General features: G+C 55.0%; 3 protein-coding genes across 11 annotated transcripts in view; all 3 read left to right on the top strand.

Annotated features, from left to right (window-relative positions):
• The first annotated feature begins 32 nt into the window (after positions 1 to 32).
• On the top strand, positions 33 to 3,789 carry PRR19 (proline rich 19). Of its 6 annotated transcripts, none has more exons than XM_070771105.1 (4): positions 33 to 873; positions 1,468 to 1,958; positions 2,537 to 3,161; positions 3,248 to 3,789. In XM_070771105.1, exons 3-4 carry the CDS (start codon positions 2,543 to 2,545, stop codon positions 3,718 to 3,720), a joined length of 1,092 nt encoding a protein of 363 aa, XP_070627206.1. In that variant the 5' UTR covers positions 33 to 873; positions 1,468 to 1,958; positions 2,537 to 2,542; the 3' UTR covers positions 3,721 to 3,789. The 6 variants fall into 6 exon arrangements, with proteins under 6 accessions (XP_070627206.1, XP_070627204.1, XP_019835686.1 ...); XM_070771103.1 differs by having other exon boundaries at positions 33 to 889; XM_019980127.2 differs by having other exon boundaries at positions 33 to 1,011; positions 1,468 to 1,659.
• A 1,738-nt stretch (positions 3,790 to 5,527) lies between these two features.
• TMEM145 (transmembrane protein 145) lies at positions 5,528 to 15,434 on the top strand. 3 transcript variants are annotated; one of them, XM_019979242.2, is made up of 15 exons: positions 5,528 to 5,726; positions 6,636 to 6,710; positions 6,817 to 6,894; positions 6,973 to 7,059; positions 7,140 to 7,241; positions 7,342 to 7,426; positions 7,530 to 7,601; positions 7,720 to 7,788; positions 8,111 to 8,191; positions 8,277 to 8,355; positions 8,505 to 8,598; positions 9,313 to 9,485; positions 11,372 to 11,492; positions 13,947 to 14,153; positions 15,092 to 15,434. In XM_019979242.2, exons 1-15 carry the CDS (start codon positions 5,607 to 5,609, stop codon positions 15,170 to 15,172), a joined length of 1,524 nt encoding a protein of 507 aa, XP_019834801.1. In that variant the 5' UTR covers positions 5,528 to 5,606; the 3' UTR covers positions 15,173 to 15,434. The 3 variants fall into 3 exon arrangements, with proteins under 3 accessions (XP_019834801.1, XP_019834798.2, XP_019834799.1); XM_019979239.2 differs by having other exon boundaries at positions 14,628 to 15,434; XM_019979240.2 differs by lacking the exon at positions 9,313 to 9,485 and having other exon boundaries at positions 14,628 to 15,434.
• A 399-nt stretch (positions 15,435 to 15,833) lies between these two features.
• The window catches only part of MEGF8 (multiple EGF like domains 8), a 40,924-nt gene continuing 34,567 nt past the window's right edge, over positions 15,834 to 22,190 (top strand). Inside the window, exons 1-2 of one of the 2 annotated variants that reach the window (XM_070771094.1) lie at positions 16,639 to 16,771; positions 21,655 to 21,828. Coding sequence is in view for 1 of the 2 variants with exons in the window: in XM_019979238.2 (XP_019834797.2) it covers positions 16,585 to 16,771 (187 nt within the window). In the remaining variant the exon portion in view is untranslated. Of the gene's footprint in view, positions 16,772 to 21,654; positions 21,829 to 22,190 lie in introns of both variants that reach the window. The other variant, XM_019979238.2, reaches the window with a different exon arrangement.

The raw sequence follows: 22,190 nt of genomic DNA, 5'->3' as shown, positions 1-22,190 counted from the left end.
ATTCACGTGGTGGTGGGGGAGTGGACGAGTCCATTCCTTGGATCCCTTGAGGGGGTGGCTCGTAAGCACCTGGCCAGGAAGGGACGCGCCCATTTTCTTCAGACGTAGGGGAGAGAAAAGGAGGATGGCAAAATGTGAAAATTAGCGGCTCAGCTGTAAGGCAGTGCTGGGACTTTAGTGAGCCTCTGTGCTCATGGCCCTCCCCTGCTCAAAACCACCAGTTTTTGTGACATAATAGCTAAACTATATGTTTTAGCAATAGAGACATCACTGACCCTGCAGAGAGGGTAGTAGAAGATGCAGAAAGATAAGGGAAATTAGAGATGCTGCAAGGGCCAAGTCTAGCTTGGCGCCCCTCCCGCGCAGCTCACCTTACAGATCTGTGGCCTCCGCTCCCCTCCCTAAACCTATGGCTGACCGACTTCAGTTGGGTGTGTCGGGGCTCTGAAACCTACATCCATAGCCAAGGTCATCTAAGGTCGCTGACTCCCACCTCCTGCCCCAAATTAATCTCAGACCTCAAGTCTTCCCAGATCTCCTTGTTCTGGGGGACCAGGTGGCGGGGTTCCACCCCCTAAAAATCCTGATCATGTTCCTGTAGCTCCACTCCCAAATGAGACCTTCATAGTTATTCATTCCTTCTAGGAACGTTGATGCTGAGATACAGAGATGCATTGCATTTTATTTTATTATGTTTGTTTTGCCTCAATCCACTTGCCTGGAACAGAGCCTGACTCAGAGTACCAAGTACTATCTGTGGCTGTTCACAAGTATTTGCTGAATGAGTATTAAAGGAATAGGTCTGATTCTGACCTTCATCTAGCCATGTTGGAGGAGGCAGACTCCAGACACACAACTGAAGGAAGAATCAAGGTTGTGATTAAGAAAGGTACAGGGGACCTTTGTGGGAGGAGAAAGAGATGGACTCTGAGGGTGAAGGATTTCTTATGAGTAGTACCTAAGGCGTTTGGCTTTGTAAGATTATGAAGGTTGGACAAGCAATATTACCAGGTAATGCACAATATAGCTTATTAGGGTATGGGGAAAACCCTGGTATAGCTCGATTTGAGAGTCTGAGGGGGGAGTTCACTGGTGCACTAGTGGTTAGGACTCCAGGCTTTCACAACCCGGGCTGGGATTCTGTCCCTGGTCAGTGAACAGATCCCGCAAGCAGCGGGGTGGGGGTGGGGGGGAACTGAGGGGGACAAGTGTAGTGGGAAAGTTTAGAGGCATCCAGTCAACAAGTGCTGTTTCAAATTGGATGCTGGACGCTTATAACATACTTACAGCAGTTATAAGAAGGAGAAGATTATCAACTCCATTTTACAGATTAGGAAACTGAAGCTCTGAGCAGTTGCATACTTTGCCAAGGTCACAGAGCTCAAATGTGCCAGTCTGGGCATAGGAACCTAGGTAGTGTGGCTCTGAAGCCTAGCTCCAAATGACGACACTGTATTGATTCCCTAGGGATAAATCCTGTTGACTGCGTGGGGACTGGCTGTAAATAGAGGCTGCAACGGCCCTTCTCCCCTTTGGCTTCGCCGCACCTTGCCGCTCTACAGAGAAAATCCGCCAATAGATGTCTAAACCAATCAGCACTGAGGAAGGGGGCGGGCCTAGTGGACCTAGGCCAATTGGTAGATTGAAGGTGGATAGAAGGTGCTTAGGACAAATGAAAGAGATTTCTGAAAGTGAGGCTGGGAGGGGCGGGACTATAACCGGCACCGCGGGCAGCTGGCACGTGCCTCTGGGCCTGTGACTCTCCGGAACTGGATGCCAAAGGGCGTGGGAGGGGCTCGCGCATGCGTGCGTGCGTGCGTGCAGGAGGCCTTGTGTGAGACCCGGAAGAGCGTCAGGCGCATCGAGAGAGCTGGGGTCACGGCGGAAAAGAAGCCATTGTCCCCCACAGCCACGTGGAGTGGGCAGGGCGGGGCGGGGTTCGTTGGGGATAGGAGAAGGTGAGGTGCCCTTCCTCCGCTCTACCCTCATCAACTGTACCCCCATCCCTACCTCACGTGCCTCACCCAGCCTTGAGGTCTACGCCCCTTCCATGACCAGGCCCCAGTCCCTGTTAACTCCTCTGCTGCCCTTTCTGTCCTGCCGGCTTACTCTGTGTCTCCAACTTCTATTCTCTTTCCTGCCTTTCTCTTGCTACCGTCTCTCCACTTTCTGCATTCTCCAGTACTTCCTCTCCCCCTGGATTTCTCCTCTGTCCAAAGTCCCTATCTGGTTCACCAGATCCCTCCAGTATCATGATCCCTTTCCCATCCCTCATTTTTCCCATCCCTCATCCATGATTTCCTCACATTCTCGTTCCATCTAACCCTTTATCTTCTGACAGATCTTCCCATTCAGCATGACTCCCTTGACCCCATCCTGCCCCTATGACTCTGCCTTTTCCCTCATCTTTCCCTGACCAAACCTTTTTTGATTGCTCTCTACCAATCCATTTCTCTCATTTTAAGTCTCTAAATAGTACTCCCACTTCACCCTAAATCATCTCTTCTCATATGACTATCCTGTCCTTATCTTCCAGGGCACCATGGATCCCGGGGAGCCAGCCCCCAAGCCTTTCCAGCAGCCTGAGAAGCCTGGTCGTGTCCGCCGTCGGAAGACCAGGCGGGAGCGTAACGAGGCGCTGGCGGGCAGTCGGCAGCCGCTGACCTATCAGCACCCTCCCGTGGCCAGTCGGGATCCACATATGGTATTGCGGAATTCTGTTGCCCCTACTGCTGCTAAGCTTGTGGTCATAACCCAGGGCCGCCTGAGCCGGGACCACCGGGGTCTCTTCAACCATGAGGTGAAATCTCTGGACGTGGCCCGGCTGCTTAGCAGTGAGTCTCTGGAGTTGGGCACCCCTGCACTCACCACCAAGTCCTCCCCAAGCCCAGGCAGGGGCCAACAACCATCCCTACAGTCAAGGGGCAAGGAAAACCAGGTGCCTGGAGGCTCGGGCCCAGGCCCCCCCAGTCCCCCACAGCTCCCTGACTTGGAGCAGCTGCTGGGGGAGCTGCAATGTCAGCTGATTCTGCCACGAGCCTTCCCTAGGAGAAACCTAGTTCAAGAGGCCAGGGATGCTATTGTGGGCACTTTACAGGCCTGCCATGGCTGTGTGCCTGACCTTACCCTGGTGCTCCGGGGCTGCCAGCCACACTTGCCAGGTGAGCTTACCTCCTGCCTCCTAAACTCCCTTTTTCTTTGTCTGCTCTTGTTCAGCTGTCCCTCATGCTTCTTTCCTCTGTGCCAGGGACTGATCCTGGGGCCCTTAAGAGGCAAAGAATGACACCTTCCTGGATCAACAGTCCTGAGCAGGCCCCAGGGGAGGGGAGGCAGAGGAGGCGGCAGGGAACAAAGGAGCTCACCTTTGCTGTGCCTCCCACCTCCAGCACTCCTACTGTGCACCAAGTGAGCCTGGCACCACCGAAAGGTCCCTGGCCACCCCCATTATCCTCGTTGCCTTCGCCATCTGGGGCAGCCTGGGGCCCCCCAACAGCCTTTGATCTACTGAAAAGCATCTGGCTGGTAGCCACACCGCCTCCTCCCCGGCCTTGGGGGATTGGCCCACCACAACTCCTGCCCCAGCCACCATCACCCTTGTTGCCCCGAAGCTCTGCCTTGGACTGGAGCCCCAGCCCCCCAGCACCGCTGCCCAGCCTCTCCTGGATGGTGGCTCAGAGCAGCCCAGAGGCCTGGTCCTTTCCACCCATGAGACTGTACTGAGCAGGCTGAGGCTGGGTTGGGGGCAGGAATCTCCAACTCTGATCACCTCAATAAAGTGTCTTCTTCACAGTCCTCTTGATTTTTAGTGAGTGGCTGGCTCAGGACAGCAGCTTTCCCTAGCTTTGAGTTCTGGGTCCAAAGTGGAAGGAAAGGTACTGTCATTTGTCACCGTCCTCGGCCCAGAGACCTCCAGTCAGTCTTAACAGATCCACCCATTAAGGCCAACTTTGTGCTTGACTCTGGTGATGCTGGGGCTCCAGAGTGAATGAGACTGAGGCTGTGCCTCCAGGGGACTCCCAGTACAGTGGTGAACACAGTTTCAGCCCTTGTGGCATCTGAAAGAGAAGTCCAGGGGCTGGGGAGTCCAAGGAGGGAGTGATGACTCTACTCTGCTGACGAGGAGTTGACAAAAGACCCTTGTATTTTTCAAGTTCGGTAAAAATTTGCTAGTAGAGGAGAAACAGAACATTCCAGGCAATCTAGAAATGCTCCTCTATGGACCAGCACGTGTAAGGCCCATTCTGCCTGTATCCCTAGACCATGCTGGGACTTAGCATGAGTCACATCTGGGCTCTGCGTATGAGAGGCTTCTGGTCTGGTGGGCAGAAGAACAGTGTGTGGGCAGGATCAGGGCAGGAATGACAGATGAAGCCTGGGTATAGTGGCAGACTTTTTTCTTTGGTCTACAATATATTTAACATTTTTGAATCAATTATCTACTGTTACAAATCAGCTTTTTAAAAAAATTTTTTTCTGGCTTCTCTCTCAAAAAAAAAAAAAAAAAAAAACCCAGAATGAAAGCAGAGAAACTGGCATATCAGACTTACTCTCCTTCCTGTCAAAAACTGGCTGAAGCTAAGTTGCAGAGGCTCCTTTTTTGTGGGGTCAACACTCTGCATTTCACCCGCTTATGTTCCCTGCTTGGCCTCTTGACTTGGAAATTTTTTTAAAATGGTATTTTGAGGAGCAGCAAATTTTCTTCAGTGGAGGGGGAGGGATGAAGCTAAACATGTGTTGGAATCTGATTGGGAAAATGAAGCGGAGGGGCTTGGACTGTACTCTGTAAAGCTTTTCCAGGGCTCCCCATTGCCCACAGGGAAACCGTAAAGTCAGTGCCAGGGTGTAGGGGACTGGCTGGGAGATCACACAGGTGTGACTCAGTTGAGGTCTTTTAGGAAGCTTATGGCAATGCTGGGATTTGAACCCAAGCAATTGATTTCAGAGTCTGCTTGTGGGTTTCTTGTAACACCACCCCCTCTGCCTCATGGCAACTGATTTTCACACCCTGGTAAGCAGTGACAGGACAGGGTCAGGCTGTAGCGGTTGTGGCTGAGGGCTCTTTACCACCTCGGAGTTGTGTGACCCAGAACTGGTGGTTTACCCACTCTGCCTCTGTGTTTCTGTAGGAACTTCACAGGGTGCATGGGATGTGGAGTGGCCACAGCTGGTGTTGGCTGTCATGGGGGCGGGGATGGGTAATCAAAGAGCTATTTGGGAGCTAAACTGAGGGGAGGTCAGAACAGAGCTGGGGCCTGGGGGTTGTGGGTCATCCTGAGATGGCAGCCTGGAGGAGGATGCTCGACTTGGGGGAGTGCATTGGAGTTCATTTTAGGACACCAGGAGCCTGAGGTATCAAGGAGACTACCCAAGGGGAGTACTGGGGCTGGAGAGGTGTGGTGCGGATGGGAAAGGGGCGGACCTTCCCACGGCGGTTAGATAGGGGCCAGGCTGGGTCATCCCGGAGGAGAAGGCAGGGAGCGCGGTGCCCAGCGGCCCCTTTAATCGGGGCCGCGCGCCAGCCGGCCCGCGCGCTCTCGCCACCGTCGCCGGGCCGGAGTGGGAGCCGGAGCGGAACCCGGGCCGGGGCCGGGGCCGGAGCGGGTGGAATGGAGCCCCCGCGCGCGCCCGCTCTGCGCCGCCTGCTGCCGCCGCTGCTGCTCCTAATGCTGCCGCTGCCCCCCCGCGCCCGGGCTAAGTACGTGCGGGGCAACCTCAGCTCCAAGGAGGTGAGCGCGCCCGGCCCTCCCCTGCCACCCGCCGGGCCCCCGAGGGACCAGAGGGAGAGAAGGGGGAAGGTGCCGCCCCGCCCCCTGCCGCCTCTCCCGGAAGGTCCCTGAGAGCCTGGGGGCTTGGGGCCAGGGGCGATGAGGGACTGGGTCTGGGTTGAGGCTGAGGGGGCCCCGAGGGTAGAGAGGAGCCTCGGGGATTGTAGGAGGGACATTGAGGTCAGAGTTGGGCGAGGAGCGGGGCGGGGTTGGGAGAGTCAGAGTTTGGGGTGGGGGTGGGGGACGCCGAGGTGGTGCTGAAGGGACAGCACTTTTCACTGCAAGAGAGCCTGAGTTCACTCTCCTGCTCAGGACCCAGAGGGGGCTATTTGGAATACTCCCCAGCATCTGATGGGTTCTGGGACGTGTGTGTGTGTGTGTGTGTGTGTGTGTGTGTGTGTGTGTGTGTGTGTGTGTGTGTGTGTGTGTGTGTGTGTGTGTGTGTGTGTGTGTGTGTGTGTGTGTGTGTGTGTGTGTGACAAAAGATGTCCTGTGTGTGTGTGTGTCTGTGACAAAAGATGTCCAGTGTGTGTGTGTGTGTCTGTGACAAAAGATGTCCAGTGTGTGTGTGTGTGTCTGTGACAAAAGATGTCCAGGATGGGGATCTGGCCCTCCAGGCTTTCTCTGGCACCTGAGAAATGGGAGAAGTGTTTGAAAGGAGGGGAAGAAACTTGGGGGACATCCGAAGCAGGAATCCTGGAACCAAGGTGAAAGGATAACAGAAGAATTTTGGAGGTGACCTGGTCCCCTTTATGTTTCTTAGGAAACCAGGAACTCCAGGGTAGGGAGGAAAAGTTGAGGGGGGGACTATGGAGTCAAGGAGAGTTCTCAAGGGGCTCAGAAGAAAGTCTGAGTGGGCCCCTTTTCCAGGACTGGGTGTTCCTGACGAGATTTTGCTTCCTCTCGGATTATGGCCGACTAGACTTCCGTTTCCGATACCCTGAGGTGAGCCTTCCCCAATCACTCACCATGCTGAGGCTGGACACCCCCTTGGCCTCCCAAGGCAAGGGCTACCCCAGCTCTCCAACTCCCCACATCTCTGGGTCTGCAGGCCAAGTGCTGTCAGAACATCCTCCTCTATTTCGATGACCCATCCCAGTGGCCAGCCGTGTACAAGGCAGGGGACAAGGTGAAGTCTGTGAGGAAGGTGGTGGGGGGACAAGGTTGAAGCTCGCCAAGGAGTGACCACATCCCTGTCCTTGCCTAGGACTGCCTGGCTAAGGAGTCAGTGATCAGGCCAGAGAACAACCAGGTCATCAACCTCACTACCCAGTATGCCTGGTCAGGCTGTCAGGTATGGGCCTGGCCTGGGGGAATGGGCAGGTGCTGAAAGCCCAGGTCCAGGCAGGCTTCAGCCTTTGCGCTCCTCCCCAGGTGGTGTCAGAGGAGGGAACTCGCTACCTGAGCTGCTCCAGTGGCCGCAGCTTCCGCTCCGTGCGTGAAAGGTGGTGGTACATCGCGCTCAGCAAGTGTGGTGTAAGTGACCGGGGCCTTCTCCTCCTTGCCTTCTTGCCAACCCCTTCCCTGCCCAGGGCTACCCCTGCCCCCCTTCCTTAGGCCACCACACTCCCCACAGGGAGATGGGCTGCAGCTGGAGTATGAGATGGTCCTCACCAACGGCAAGTCCTTCTGGACGCGGCATTTCTCTGCTGATGAATTTGGTGAGCACCTGGGGACCCAGCATCTCAGTGGGAACCTAGAACTGGGAGCCTGTTGAGGGAAGACCCCTCCTGACTGCAGGGTTTCCTTCTGCCAAATTGGCAGGGATCCTGGAGACCGATGTGACTTTCCTCCTCATCTTCATCCTCATCTTCCTCCTCTCCTGTTACTTTGGATGTGAGTCCAGCCCATGGCAGGGGCGGAGCGAGAGGGGAGAGGGAAGATGGGGGAGGGGGGACAAGGTTGGAGGGCAGCCAATCTGTCTGTGTACAGCCTTCCCTTATCCTCCTCCTAGATTTGCTGAAAGGTCGTCAGTTGCTTCACACGACTTATAAAATGTTCATGGCTGCAGCAGGAATGGAGGGTGAGGTTTAGAGTATCTTAACTTTTGAGTTCTATGAGAGGAGGAGCTTACGGCTCAGATACTTAGGCCTAAGAAAGGAAGGGCTGGGGGCCTGGATTCTTAGGTCTGAGGGAGGGGGGCTGGGGATCTGGACTCCTGGGTCTGAGGGAGGAGGGGCTGGGGGTCTGGACTTCAGAGCATCCCAGGAAGTCGGCAGGAGTAGAGTCTAAATCCTGATAGGGATGAACGAAGGGCTCTGGTCATCTGGATCACAGTGCTAGGGAAGAGTGATGCTCTAAAGCCGGTGTCTGTCCTTTCCTCTCACTGCCTGTCCTCCCCTCAGTCCTGAGCCTCCTATTTTTCTGCATCTACTGGGGCCAGTATGCCACGGATGGCATTGGCAACGAGAGTCTGAAGATCCTGGGTGAGAAAGAAGTGGGCCCGGGAGGGTGTGGGGCTCCTCCCCCGGCGGAGCCCGCGTCTGAGCTGCCCTCTCCTCCTTCTACCAGCCAAGCTGCTCTTCTCCTCCAGCTTCCTCATCTTCCTGCTGATGCTGATCCTTCTGGGGAAGGGATTCACGGTGACACGGTGCCCATGCTGGGGCGGGAGGGAGCACAGCAGGGATAGGGTGGCTGGGCAGGGGGGCAGGGCAGAGATTGGGTTGGGGGAGGGGGTGGCCACCCCCTCCTCTCTGACGGCCCCCACCCCTGCTGTCTCCCCTCACGGCCTGTCGCCAGGGGCCGCATCAGCCACTCAGGCTCGGTGAAGTTGTCTGTCTACATGACCCTGTACACCCTCACACACGTGGCGCTGCTCATCTACGAGGCCGAGGTGAGTCCCCCTAAAAGCTCAGGCTTTGCTCCGTCCTCCCTACCCGCAAAGCTTTTAGTGGCCTCTTCCACCTGTCTGCTAGTGTTCTTCCTGGCTCTCCCACTCGGTGGTTTTCCGCCTTTCCATCTGTCTCCCTAAGTGCATTCCCGTCTCTCTACGTGGCTCTCCTCCTTCTGTCTCTCGCTGTCTGTCACATTTCATGCTCAGTGTCGTGACTAAGTTCAGGAGTCACACAGACCTGGAGTCCACTCTGGCTCTCCCATTTCCCAGCTGGTTGACCTTGACTGATGCCCACCCCACCCCCAAATCTGCTTCTTCTTTTGTAAAATGAGGAGGGTTTTACCTACCCCAGGGGACTTCTCTAAGGCTTTATATATCACCTTGACTTTGGCCGAAAGGCTTCCTGCTTAGCCTCAGTTTCCCCCTTCTGTAAAATGGGGTGAAAATAAGACCTGCTTTATCAACTCGGTGCAAACAGAAAAACTTACACTTGGTGGTGTTCAGCTCTGTGCTGGGCCATGGTAGCAGGGATAGTTTCTATCTTTTTACTCTCTCTCTGTGTCTATCCTTTCATCTCCATCTCTCATTCTCCTACTGCTTCTGTCTTGATCAAGTACCTCTGAGCCCTTTGAGGGTATTTGAGGGTGGGGTCTGGGGTCCCTGTGAGGAGGGCCAAAGGCCAGGGCTGTGACTGACCCTCTCCCTTGGGTCCAGTTCTTTGACCCGGGCCAGGTCCTGTACACCTATGAGTCGCCAGCGGGCTACGGGCTCATTGGGCTGCAGGTGGCGGCCTACGTGTGGTTCTCCTATGCTGTGCTCGTCTCCTTGCGCCACTTCCCGGAGAAGCAGCCCTTTTACGTGCCCTTCTTTGCTGCCTACACCCTCTGGTGAGATGTGCTGGGCCCCCAACCTGTCCATGCCTTCCCCGGCTCCCCAGAAATGGCTGTCTTCAACTCAGACCCTCTTCTGGGAGGCAGATGGACTTTAAGTTAGGCAGCTGTCACCAGAGTCTGCCACTTACTCACTGTGTAACCTGGAAACGATTCCTTTCCCAAAGTGAAAAAAACTATAAAAGCCTCAGGTTGCCTACCCAGAAAGAGGGATTGTCCAGAGTATCTCCTGCAAATGGGTGTCTTGAGAGTTGTATAGGGCAACAGATAAGGGCTTTGAGTGTGGCACATAGTAAATGTCCAACAAAAAGTAGTTGTGATTCTTTTCATTAACATAGCGTAGCAGTAAAGTTCAGAGAAGGCAATGGCACCCCACTCCAGTACTCTTGCCTGGAAAATCCCATGGTTGGAGGAGCCTGGTAGGCTGCAGTCCATGGGGTCACTAAGAGTCGGACACGACTGAGCGGCTTCACTTTCACTTTCACTTTCATGCATTGGAGAAGGAAATGGCAACCCACTCCAGTGTTCTTGCCTGGAGAATCCCAGGGATGGCGGAGCCTGGTGGGCTGCTGTCTATGGGGTCGCACAGAGTCGGACACGACTGAAGTGACTTAGCAGCAGCAGCAGCAGCAAAGTTATGGGCTTCCCAGGTGGTGCAAGTGGTAAAGAGCTCGCCTGCCAATGCAGGAGATGTAAGAGACATGGGTTTGATCCCTGGGTGGGGAAGATTCCCCTGGAGGAGGAAATGGCAACCCACTCCAGTATTCTTGCCTGGAGAATCCCATGGACAAAAGAGCCTGGTGGGCTACACAGTCCAGAAGGTCGCAGAGTCGGACACGACTGAAACAACTTAGCACACACACACAGCAGTAAAGTAGGTGGATTCTTTTAAATGATTTACTTTCTCATATATGCATTTTAAATATTTATTTACTTATATATTTGGTTGCGCTGGGTCTTAGTTGAGGCATGTGGGATCATTAGTTGCAGCATGTGAACTCTTAATTGCAGCACGTGGGACCTAGTTTCCTGACTGGGGGTCAAACTCAGGATTGGGAGTGTGGAGTCTTAGCCACCGGACCACCAGGGAAGTCCCAAGTAGGTGGATTCTAAGCCAGATTACCTGGATTTAGATCCCAGTTCTAAAGCTTGTGGGGGTTCCCTGGTGGCTCAGATGGTAAAGAATCTGCCTGCAATGCAGCAGGAGATCTGGGTTTGATCCCTGGTTTGGGAAGATTCCCCTGGAGAAGGGAATGGAAACCCATTCCAATATTATTATTATTATTTTTTTCCACTCCAGTATTCTTGCCTGGCAGGCTACAGTCCATGGGGTTGCAAAGAGTTGGACATGACTGAGTGACTAACACTTTTACTTCACTTTCTAAAGCTTGTAAATTGTGTGACATTACACACATCAATTAAATTCTCTCTGCCTCAGTTTCCACACCTGTTTAATAGGGATGGAAATTGTACCTGCCTCATAGAGTCACTGTGAGAGTTACATGAGTGTGTATTCATGAAATGCTTAGTAACAGGTCTGGCATGCAGCAATTCCTTAATTATTATTATCATATGTTAATTCAGTCATCAAACATCTTTGATTTCCTATCAGGTGCCAGAATTTGGGGTGGGGTTAGAACTGAGTTAAATTCAACCTACTGCTTGCCCACCCCCCTCACCACATTTCCCAGGCCAGTGGGATTCCTGTCTCCTTTTAACCTCTGGCTCTGAAGGTCACACTGGCTTCCCTCCAATTTGGGACCCACTTGGGGCGTGTGTGTGTGTGTGTGTGTGTGTGTGTGTGCATAGCAGGGGATTTGGGGCCATGGGGTGGGGTGGAAGGCAGGGATGGTGTCTCTACAGACCCACTGCCTCCCCTTCAGGTTCTTTGCAGTTCCGGTCATGGCCCTGATCGCCAACTTCGGGATCCCCAAGTGGGCCCGGGAGAAGATTGTCAATGGAATCCAGTTGGGGATCCATCTATATGCCCACGGCGTGTTCCTGGTGAGGCTGGGCATCCAGGGTGGGAGGCAGTGGGAAACCAGTGGGTGGAGGATGCATGAGGCCATCCACCCCTGAGCTGCCTGAATTTCTGTTCTGAGTGCTTGATCCATTTCCTTCAATTCATCCTTTAGGCATTCAACACATGCTTATTGAGAGCCTGCTGGGTCTTTGCAGGCTGTTCCACTGTATCCCCCAGAGTCCACCCTCTTCTATTCCTCTCTCCTACTTTTGTGTCCTGGGCTCTTCCCCCAGCCCTACTCTCTTTCTTTGCCCCCATCCCCATTTCCATCCTGACCCTGGGTCCCCGGACTCTCACTTTCCCCTTCTGTATCTCCACAGCCTTCCCTAAGCCCCTTGGTCTCTACTCTCCCGCTACCCTTCACATTCTCCCATCTCTGCCACTCCATCACAGGACGAAGCCACTGGGGTGGGTCAGGCTGGGGCTCCAGGGGGCCTAGATCTGAATGGCAGCAGGGGTTACTAACACCAACTCTCTTCTTTGCTCTGGTTTACATCCTATCTGGCTTTCTGGGAGACAGTCCAGTCCTTCTGTTCATTCATTCTTCCATCCATCCATCAACCATTCAGTGGGCACCTTTCTCAAACCACCCTGTTTCATGCTGGGAACACCCATATGCCTTTATTTCTGCTGTCTTGTTTACTTGGCAGAGCAGCCCCAGGGCAAACAGAGAGGGGAAGCTAACGCCCAGAGAGGGGAAGTGACCTGCCAGGCTCCGTGGCCATTGGTGGGGGTGGTGGGGTTCTAAGATCTGGCATAAGTGGGAACCAGACAGGAAAATAGGCATTGCTGAGGGTCCCAGCTCCTGACTTGATGGGTCCACCATGTATTCTTTGTTGGGAATATACTCAGCCACTGAGAGAGGGGGCCAGGTTCCCCATGTTCTACCCTGGAACCCGACTTAGGTACAGACTCACTTTCCTGGGATGATTCCTCCTGAGGCTCTGCAGGAAGTCACAGAGGGACAGAGAGAGGCGAAATGCTAAGAACCCACCATGTGCCAGGGCTTCCCAGGTGGTGCTAGCAGTAAAGAACCTGCCTGCCAATGCAGGAGATCTAAGAGATGCAGGTTTGATCCCTGGGTTGGGAAGATCCCCTGGGGGTGGGCATGGCAACCCACTCTAGTACTCTTGCCTGGAGAATCCCATGGATAGAGACTGGCAGGCTGCAGTTCATAGAGTCGCACAGAGTCAGACACAATTTAGCACACACGCACACACCATGTACCAGAGTCTGCACCAGCGGTTTTCATTTCCACCCTCTTTTCATCTCCACGTAGGCACTGCAACTCCTTTTGTGCAGTGAGGCTCTGGGAGTGTAAGCAGCATGCCGCAGGTCCTATACTCAGTGAACTGTGGGGCCAGGAGGTGGGGTGCAGGCTCAGAACACAGTAACCTTTCTACTATACTTCACCTTCGCCCAGGTTCCTTCCTAAAAACACTCATATTGGCTCAGAACAGCTCCACCACCAGCAGGCATTCCATCGCTCTGGTTTCAGCTCCTTGTTCACTTATTCAGCAACAACCTTGGAGGGACTGAGCTGGGCTCCTATGTGCAGTGCTAGGGTCACCCCAGTCCCTGCCCTTGTGGCCTCCCAGCTAATCCAGAGACATGTCTACATTCAACCATTATTTATTGAGAGCTTATATGTGTCAGGCACTGTTCTAGAAGATGTTGGGGATTCAGCAGGGAAAAGAACCATCAAGTACCTGCCATCAAGGAGCTAACTTTCTAGAGTCTGTCAGTTGCTCTCCAATTGAATTTTCTGTTTATGAAAATATTTTACCATCTGTGCTGTCCCATACAATAGCTACTAACCCCATGTGGCTACTGAACACTTAAATGTGGCCAGTGTGACTGAGAAATTAAAGTTTTAGTTTAATTTTGGTTATTTTAAATTTAAATAGCCACAGATAGCTAGTAACTATTGTACTAAATGGGCTTCCCAGGCGGTGCTAGTGGTAAAGAACTTGCCTGCCAATGCAGGAGACCTAAGAGATCCAGGTTCAGTCTCTGAGTGGGGAAGATCCCCTGGAGGAGGGCACAGCAACCCACTCCAGTAGTCTTGCCTGGAGAATCCCATGGACAGAGGAGCCTGGCAGGCTACAGTCCATGGAGTTGAAGAGAGTTGGACACGACTGAAGCGACTTAGTACACCCACATCCTACTAGATATCATAGGATGCTGCAGCTTAACCATTCAGTGATAACTGGGAGCTCAGGGCTTTGACTGAGAAAGCGCCTGCAGAGTAGTGACGGACTGAAAGTTAGAGCTCAGGACTTTGTGAGAGCCCAGAGGAGGTGCCACATCCAGTTCAAGGGTTTCAGAGAAGCGGGGGTATCGAGTGAACAGGAGAATCCTTAGGGCTCCTGTTTATGAAGGCAGCCTGAGGCCTGGACAGCCCTTCTCCAACCTGCGCCTGCCTTTCACCCCAGATCATGACACGCCCTTCGGCGGCCAACAAGAACTTCCCATACCACGTGCGCACGTCGCAGATCGCCTCGGCCGGAGCCCCAGGCCCCGGAGGCAGCCAGTCCGCAGACAAGGCCTTCCCGCAGCACGTCTATGGGAACGTGACGTTCATCAGCGACTCGGTGCCCAACTTCACGGAGCTCTTCTCCATACCCCCGCCCGCCTCCTGCGTAAGCCCCGCGCCCCCGGCGCCCGAGGAGCTGCTGGCGCCGCCCCTGGAGTACCTGACCCCGCTCCCGGCCCCTCCACCGCCCTCCACGCCCAGGCGCCTGAGCCCACCCCCTGCCTTTCGCAACCCCCGCGCCCCCACGCCGCGCCGCGACCGACCCCCGGCGCCCGCGCCCACCTTGCCAGACTGGGTCCTGGCGCTGTTGCGTACGCCCCCTCAGACACCCCGCGCGGTGCCCCCGCCGCCGCTGGCCTTCCGCGGTTCTCCCCCACCTCCCCGGCCACCGCCGGAGTTCGCCCGGCGCACCCCGACGCCCCCGCTTGAGTACCTGGCCCCACTGCCCAGGCGCCCCTGACTGACCCCTGAGCCCACACCTCGGGAGGGGGGATCATCGCGGGGAGGGGGATGGGCCTTCGGGGCTGCATCTGCCCCTCCGTGGGTCCAGGACGGCATCTGATCCTGACCCCCCTCCCAGGCCGGGAAGCAGGTGGAGGAGACAGCGGTGGCGGCGGCGGTGGCCCCGAGGGGCCGCGTGGTGACCATGGCCGAGCCGGGCGCGGCCTCCCCGCCCCCTTCCTCTCGGTTCCCCAAGGCGGCCGACCCAAGCTGGGATGGCCCGACGCCGCCCTACCAGCCGCTCGTGCCCCAGACAGCGGCGCCGCACACCGGCTTCACCGAGTACTTCAGCATGCACACGGCCGGGGGCACCGCACCCCCGGTCTGAGCACCCCTGCCCCATGGGCCGCGCGCCGGGCCCCGGCCGGGCTCCAGATCCCCTCTCTAACCCGGCCCCAGGGCTCTGCCATTCCCGGCCTTGCCAAACCTCCCCACCCCTCGTGCCCAGGTAGGGGTGCGTAGTGTCCCGCTCCCTCCCAGTCCCCCTTTGACTTTTGTGCCAAACGGTCCCGCGGGAGCCGCTCTCCCCGTCCCCTCCCTCAGCCCCTGCCCCGAGCGGCACCGGATTCTGGGCTCCCGCTGTTCCGTGACCTCCGGCCCCCTGGCCCCCTCCGAGACCTCTGACCCCGCCGGACCCGGAACACCAGTGACGATCGCCGGGACCCTGCCTGAGGCTCTCCAGGAATCCGCGACCCCGAGCCACTGCTCCCAGGACAGATATTGTGAAGCTACTCTCGACTCTGAAACCTTCCCCTGGATCTCTGTGACCTCGGACCCGTACTCTGCCCACCCTATCTCCATCCCGGAGGCCCTCCCTCAGGTCCTTGGCAGAAAGACTTTTCCCCCTTCTTGCCAAAATAAAGATTCGTTGAGTTTTTATCTTTAAGATGGACTCTTTTACATCTTGATAGTGCTCAGAGACTGGGCTGAACACGAACCGTTCCAGGCTCGGGACCTCAGTGTGCCCAACTGTGAAATGGCATCTTGTGAGGGACCTGCATAACCTGACCTTTTGTTGACCCATAATCGGAGAGCCCTGAAGGTATGAATCATCATCTAGCAGAGTCCTCTTACTGTACAGCTTTATTTTTACCATCTCTGCCCCAGTTATAGGTAGAAGCGCCCTCCAGTGGCCGATGCTTTGTTCAGCCACCTGCACCAGGAGTTCGGATTAAGATTTGAGCACCGCGCATGTGTAATTCTCACTTCACCGGCCGAGGCGGTCACTGCTGCGCCTGCGTCTAGGAACAAATGGGCGGGGAAGTTTCCGGAAGTCTCCCTTTGTGGAGGGGTGGGGTTGGGTGCTCTGCAGTCCTCCCAGGGCCGCTCTGACCTGCGTCTCTGCAACTTCTCGCCTCCTCTTTATTTTTTATCCCACAGCGGCTGCTAGGCCCCCTCCCTCTCGTCCTCCCCGCGTTCTTCCCGTGGCCGCTCTCGCCCGAGTGTCCCCTCGTCTCTCTGATCTGGCTCATCCGGCTCGGACGGGAGTCGCGGGTGGGTGAGCAAGCGAGTTCGTCTATGGGGTCCAGGCCTGAGCCCCTGAAGACTGACTCTGCCCCGGGGCAGCCGCTCGCGCCCCGCCCCTGGCTGGAGGGTTCTCTCCCGGAGGACCCTCCGGTCCAGGACGTGCCCGCATCCTTGATGTAGGCCCCCGCCGAACTGTACACCTCTTCGCCCACTGGGGACCCGAGTGGTCTATAAGGTCCGTTTCGGCCTGCAGCGGCCCGCGACTGTAACTGCTGGACATCGTTTATGGGGTCAGCTAGCCTATGGGGGCCCATGTCTACAAGAGACTCCCATGGCCCCTAAGGGTCTGCCCCGACCATAACGACCCCCGTTACAGGGTTTTCCATGGGTCTGTAGGGCCCACCCCTCCATCTCCAGAGCCCGGCGACAACGGCTGTCTCAGCGGCTCCTGGACCCCGCTGGTCTACAAGGCCATGTCCCATCCATAGAGGTCGCATTTGCAGGGCTTCAAACGGGGTGGAAGGCCCTCTCCGGGGCTTTACGACCCCTCAGTACGGGAGGAGGCGGCGATGGCCCTGGGTCGGGCTCTGGCTGTGGCGCTGGCTGTATCATTGGCCGTGCTGGGGCCACTGTCTCCTGGAGCCCAGGCAGGGGACTGCAAGGGGCAGCGGCAAGTGCTGCGGGAGGCTCCAGGCTTCGTGACAGATGGTGCGGGCAACTACAGCGTCAATGGCAATTGCGAATGGCTCATCGAGGGTGAGTGGGGCCGCGTGGGTCACACACCCGCTGGTGCGCTAATTCATTCATTTGTGCCCTCATTCATCCACTGACCACGAACGGGTCCAGGCCCTTTGCTCTAAAATGCAGCCAACCTGGGCCCTGCCTTGGAAGGCCTTGAAGTCTGGTCGGGGAGTTGCAACCAGCCTCAGATGGACAATTACAAGCCACAGCATCAGTGTGGGCTGTTCAGAGTAATCCTTAGATACTTAGGGACTACTCTGGCAGTCCAGCAATGAAGACTCAGTGCTTCAACTGCAGGGCAGGGGACCTGAGTTCCATCTCTAGTGGTGACTAGGATCCTGCATGCCGCTGGATGTGACCAAAAAAGTAAAAATAAATTAAAAAAAAATTTTTTTAATCTTCATTTAAAAAGAAGTTGTTGGAAACTCAGGCTTTGAGCCCAGCCACCTGGCTTCAAATTTGCGTTCCGCTTCTTCCTAGCTTTGTGAATTTAGGCAGGTGGCTTCCTTTCTCTAAGATTTGGCTTTCCCTCCCTGCACGTGGTGATAGTAATAGTACTCACCTCCTGGGGCTATTGCAATTAAATGAGAGCAGGTACTTACTGTGCCTGGTACATAATAAATATCCAATAAATGGTCTTAGGATTATTAGTGTTGTTCTTTTTAAAGTACTTCAACAAAAGCATTTTTTCAGTCATTCATGTACCAGGCATTGTCTTTGCCACTGGGATTCAGCAGAGAGACCCACAAGCCTCAGCAATCCGTGATGACTTGGGGCTTGGAATCTAGTGGCGGAGACAAACATGTTAATAGTTCAACCCGGAGTGGTCGGGGCTCTGATGGGGAACCCCACGGACCTGGGGGTGCCCAGAGGAGGTGGCTGATCCTGTGGGGTGAGTGAGAGCAGAGAAGGCTTCCTGGAGGAGGAGATGTCTGAGCTGAGGACTAAAGACCTATGGGAATCAGCCAGGAGGAGGAGAAAAGCATTCCAGGAAGAGGAAATAGCCTGTGCAAAGGCCCCATCTTTACTCTTCTGGGCTCCCAGTCTAGTGGGGGAAACAAACCCACCCCTAGGGAGTGATAACCTCAGAGATGGCATCTGATTTAGCCTGGGCTATGCCTGAGACCAGAGGTGAATGTAGGAGAGAGCAAAACGGCATTCCAGGTAAGGAGAATAGCCCACGCAAAGGCCCGGAAATACGAGTGTATGATGCTTTTGTGTGTGTGTTGCTCAGTCATGTCCTACTCTTTGCGACCCCATGGGCTGTAGCCTGCCAGGCTCCTCTGTCCGTGGAATTCTCCAGGCAGGACTACTGCAGTGGGTAGCTGTTCCCTTCTCCAGGGGAATCTTCCCAACCCAGGGATTGAACCCAGGTCTCCTGCATTGCAGGCAGATTATTTAAGATATCTGTGTGTTAGGACAGAATCCAAGGAGACAGTGAGCCAGAGGCTGGAGGGTTGGGAGGAACCGGAAGGTTTAGGATGTGGTGATTTTGAGCTGTGCCCTGAGGACAATAAGGAGGTGAAGCAGCAATCTAAGGCAGTGGCTAGAGAAGTCCAGGAAGGCCTCCCTTGGCAGCAAATGAGGAGCTGGCCTCCAGGGAGAGGTGGGAGTCCCCCAGAGGAGATCCTGGGCAAAGACCAGAGGTGTGACAGGGCTGGGGTCATGCCAGACCTCCTTTTGCAGGCTTTGGAGCTTGGTCTTTATTTGGGGACACGAGGCATCCATGGAAGGTTTTTGAACAGGGAAAGTCATGACTCAGTTTATGGTTTAGAAGGTCTCTATGGCTGTTGTGTGGGCTATGGGTGAAGCGCGTTTCTTGGGGTTGAGTGTGTCTGTCCCCAGTGTGGGGGCCATCCTCATCTAGGGGTTGAGAAGAGAGTGGGAAGTTTGTGTATGCACTGGGGATGTAAATTATTCTCTGGCCTTGAAGAGCTCCAGCCTAGTTGGGGATGGTAAGGCTAGACACAGACATTCATCCTCCAGTGTGCTCAGGGCTGAGACGGAAGGAGGTGCCTGGTTGGGTAGACGGGCTTAGAGGAGTGAAAAGACTCTGCTGGGAGTCACAGAGGGGCAGCCACTGAGCAGGGTTCTGAAACATGCACTGGAGTGTTGTTCAATCGCTAAGTCTGGTCTGACTCTCCGCAACCCCATGGACTGAAGCAGGCCAGGCTTCCCTGTCCATCACTGTCTCCTGGTGTTTGCTCAGACTCATGTCCATTGAGTCCGTGGGTGCCATCCAACCATCTCATCCTCTGTCACCCCTGTCTCCTCCTGCCCTGAAGCTTTCCCAGCATCAGGGCCTTTTTCAGTGAGTCAGCTCTTCGGACTTGGTGGCCAAAGTATTGGAGCTTCCACTTCAGCATCAGTCCTTCCAATGAATATTCAGGGTTAGGAGTATACCAGGTGAAAAAAGCAAACAGCCCCATGAAGACAAAAGAAGGGCTGGTGGGGCTTTGCTCATGGTCCAGCGGTTAAGTCTTTACTGCAGGGCACATGGGTTCGATCCCTAGTTGGAGAACTAAGATCCCATGTGCCGCCAGCAAAATAAAAGAGAGGACTGGTGGGTCTCAGAGCCATGTCTCAGCTCATCTGATCTGGCCAAACTGTTGGCTGGGAAGAGCAAAGGGGGCCAGAAACGGGCGGAAAGGCCCTAAATGTCACAATGAGCAGCTTGACTTTTCTCTGGGAATTGATGGGGGGCCAGAGGGGGATTTTGAGCAGGAGTGAGGTGTCACTGTCAGGCTGGGTGAGGGGCAAACTGGAGACTTGGTGTTCTTGTCTTGTGGGAAAGGATGAGTTCTGAATTGGGGTAGGAACTAAGTGGGTGGAGAGGCATGGAGAATGCTGAGAGACGTGTGACATTTCACCCCTGAGACCTGGGGAGCAGTTGGCTGGATGTTGGGGTCAGGAGGAGTCTGGGAGACTTCTGGATCCCTCCTTGAGGCCCTATGCTTCCCAGTGTCTATCACCTCTAAGAACCAACATGTTCCCCCGTCTATTAAAAAGGAAATAAATGATACACTTACTTTTTTTTTTTTTTTTTACCATGTTCACACATTGTTGGGCCCACTCCTCGTAAGGATTCATAACATCCTTATGAATAAGAGGCATTAAGCCTTTGAAAAGCAGGGGCATTTGGGCTCAGATCTCTGTCCAGCATAGTCTAGGGATTAGGCCCCTGTTGGATGGAAACAGAAGGACTTGGACTCAGGGAGGGACTTCAGGAAGGCAGATGGTGAGCCGGCAGCCCCCGGCAGACACTTGACAAAGATGTATTTGTTGTGATTCTAGGGACAGAGCTTTTATAGTGTGGTTGAGGCTGGTAAGATTCTGGGAGGTCTGGTTGCCCGGCCTGGCTGAATGGTTCTTCTGCATTCTCCAGACCACAGTTCTAGGTCTCTGTGATGTTCCTGGGGGCTCTGGCCAGAGCCAACAGGGGAGGTGTCAGCTTCAGTATTCTGTCTGGTGTGTTTCTTCCTTCCTTCATCCAGTATTTCCTGAGCCCTTGCTCAGCACCAGGCCCTGGTGGGCAGAATCGGGGAGGGACCCCCAAGATGAGCAGGCCCAGGCCCTGTCCTGTGGGCCTCCTCGGTTGCAGGGGAGGCAGATGTGGACACAGATGGTCCTGGTCCAGAGAAATGGAGGTTGTATTGGAAAGTTAGAACCTGGAGGGACCCCTCACCCAGCCGGGGGGCATCGGGGAAGGCTTCCTGGAGAAGCGGAGGAAGTGTGCTGGCAGGAAGGGAGAACGTGCTCAAGACAAAGAGGAGCTTGTGCAAAGGCCCAGCTCCTGATCAAACTGTAAGCCATGGGGAGATGTGGGGCAGGTTGAGACTCCAAACCCCCAGTTAGGGAGCTAAACTTTTTCCTGGAGATGGTGGGGAATCACCAAGGGCTTCTGAGCAGGGGAGGGTGAGGACCAGAGGTGGAGCCAGGGGGATCCTTCAGGGAGTCGTGTCAGGGGAAGACAGGAGGTGAGGAAGGAGGCCATCGCTGGCATGTTGAAGTCACCATCTGGGATCGTCACACCAGCATTGGTGGGTGAGAATCATCCCCAAATTACATCAAGGCAGTTGAGGCCCCGAGAGCCCCAGGAGCTGGTGGAGAGTGGATGGGCGCCTCCAGTGCAAGGATGGGTGTAGTGAGGAGCATGGGAAAGGGGGCTGGTCCTCCAGCAGGTCCGAGCAGGGCTGGAGCCCAGGTCTCCTAGTTGCCCCAGCCCACAAGACCACCCTGAGCCCCAGTGAGAGATATGGAGTGAGAGAACCTTCTGGAACCAGATAGCAAGAATGGTGACTTTGCCAGGAGTAGTGGCATTATGAAGTGTGAGGCCCTATCATACATCAGCACTTAAGGCGCCTTATCCGTTACGGCCTCCTGTGTGGCCACAGTCATCTGAACAGTCCCCTGGGCTGGCCACTCAGGCTGCTCCCTCACGGGCAGGCAGTTGATGGCAGCTGGCAGCTCAGCTGGGAATGACAGCTGGGATACCCACACATGGCTCCTCCACGTGATGCTGGCTTTTCATAGCATGACAGCTGGGTTCTGAGAAGGAGTATTCTGCAAGGCCCAGGTAAAAGTGGCAGCTGCCTCTGATCTAGCCTTGAAAGTCCCAGAGCCTCAGGTCTGCTGTTGTGTATTGGCCAAGCTAGTCTCTTCCCAGATACAAGGGGTCAGGAATCATTTACTTATTTATTGGTTGCACTGGGTGTTCGTTGCTATGCATGGGCTTTCTCTAGTTTCGGCAAGTGGGGGCTTCTCTAGTTATGACGTGTGGGCTTCTCATTGCAGTGACTTGTCGTGTAGCACGGGCTCCAGAGCACAGTCTCAGTTGCTCCGCAGCACGTGGAATCTTCCCAGACCAGGGATTGAACTTGTGTCCCCTGCATTGGCAGGTGGATTCTTATCCACTGTACCACTGGCGAAGTCCAGCCCTCATCTCTCAATGGGAGGAGTGAGCAAGAAGTTTGAATCGACCACAGTGATCACATCCCCATTTTACAGATGAAGAAACAGATCTAGAGAGGTCTGGTGACTTGCCTGACGTCACACAACTTAACTAGTGGCTAGTAAGTGGCAGAGCTAAGATTTGAGCCCAGACAGTCTGGCTTCAGAGGCTGTGCCCTTGGCTAGTACAATACACAGAGAGAAGAGACTCTGGGTCAGGGAGAGAGGAGCTGTGGTGCACCAAGTTTCGGTCCTTGCCCAGGGGGCAGAAATAGGCCTCTTCTCTTAGAGCTTGGAACACAAGACACCCACAAAGGCCCTTTTCCATCTGGGAGTTTGCCTCTCTGCTCGGGCATGGACCCTGACCTTCAGGCTTAGGCGTGTTCAAGGCTCAAGAATAAATGGGAGCAGTTCTTTGTGACCACTGGGATGGGGTTCCTCTCTGCATTCCAATTTTCCGAATTTCTGAATGATAGCGGGTGTT

Source organism: Bos indicus, chromosome 18 (assembly GCF_029378745.1).
Source record: "Bos indicus isolate NIAB-ARS_2022 breed Sahiwal x Tharparkar chromosome 18, NIAB-ARS_B.indTharparkar_mat_pri_1.0, whole genome shotgun sequence".
Classification (NCBI taxonomy): domain Eukaryota; kingdom Metazoa; phylum Chordata; class Mammalia; order Artiodactyla; family Bovidae; genus Bos; species Bos indicus.
The sequence above is the reverse complement of the archived record's forward strand: the minus strand, read 5'-3'. Positions and strand labels throughout refer to the sequence as shown.

Bases quoted from the DNA above. Each gene is read 5' to 3' on its own strand.
- PRR19 (XM_070771105.1), top strand. From the start codon at position 2,543: ATGGATCCCGGGGAGCCAGCCCCCAAGCCTTTCCAGCAGCCTGAGAAG. The intron at 3,162-3,247 runs GTGAGCTTACCT...CCTCTGTGCCAG, and splicing joins CTGCCAGCCACACTTGCCAG to GGACTGATCCTGGGGCCCTT.
- TMEM145 (XM_019979239.2), top strand. From the start codon at position 5,607: ATGGAGCCCCCGCGCGCGCCCGCTCTGCGCCGCCTGCTGCCGCCGCTG. The intron at 5,727-6,635 runs GTGAGCGCGCCC...CCCCTTTTCCAG, and splicing joins GCAACCTCAGCTCCAAGGAG to GACTGGGTGTTCCTGACGAG. The intron at 6,895-6,972 runs GTGAAGTCTGTG...GTCCTTGCCTAG, and splicing joins TGTACAAGGCAGGGGACAAG to GACTGCCTGGCTAAGGAGTC.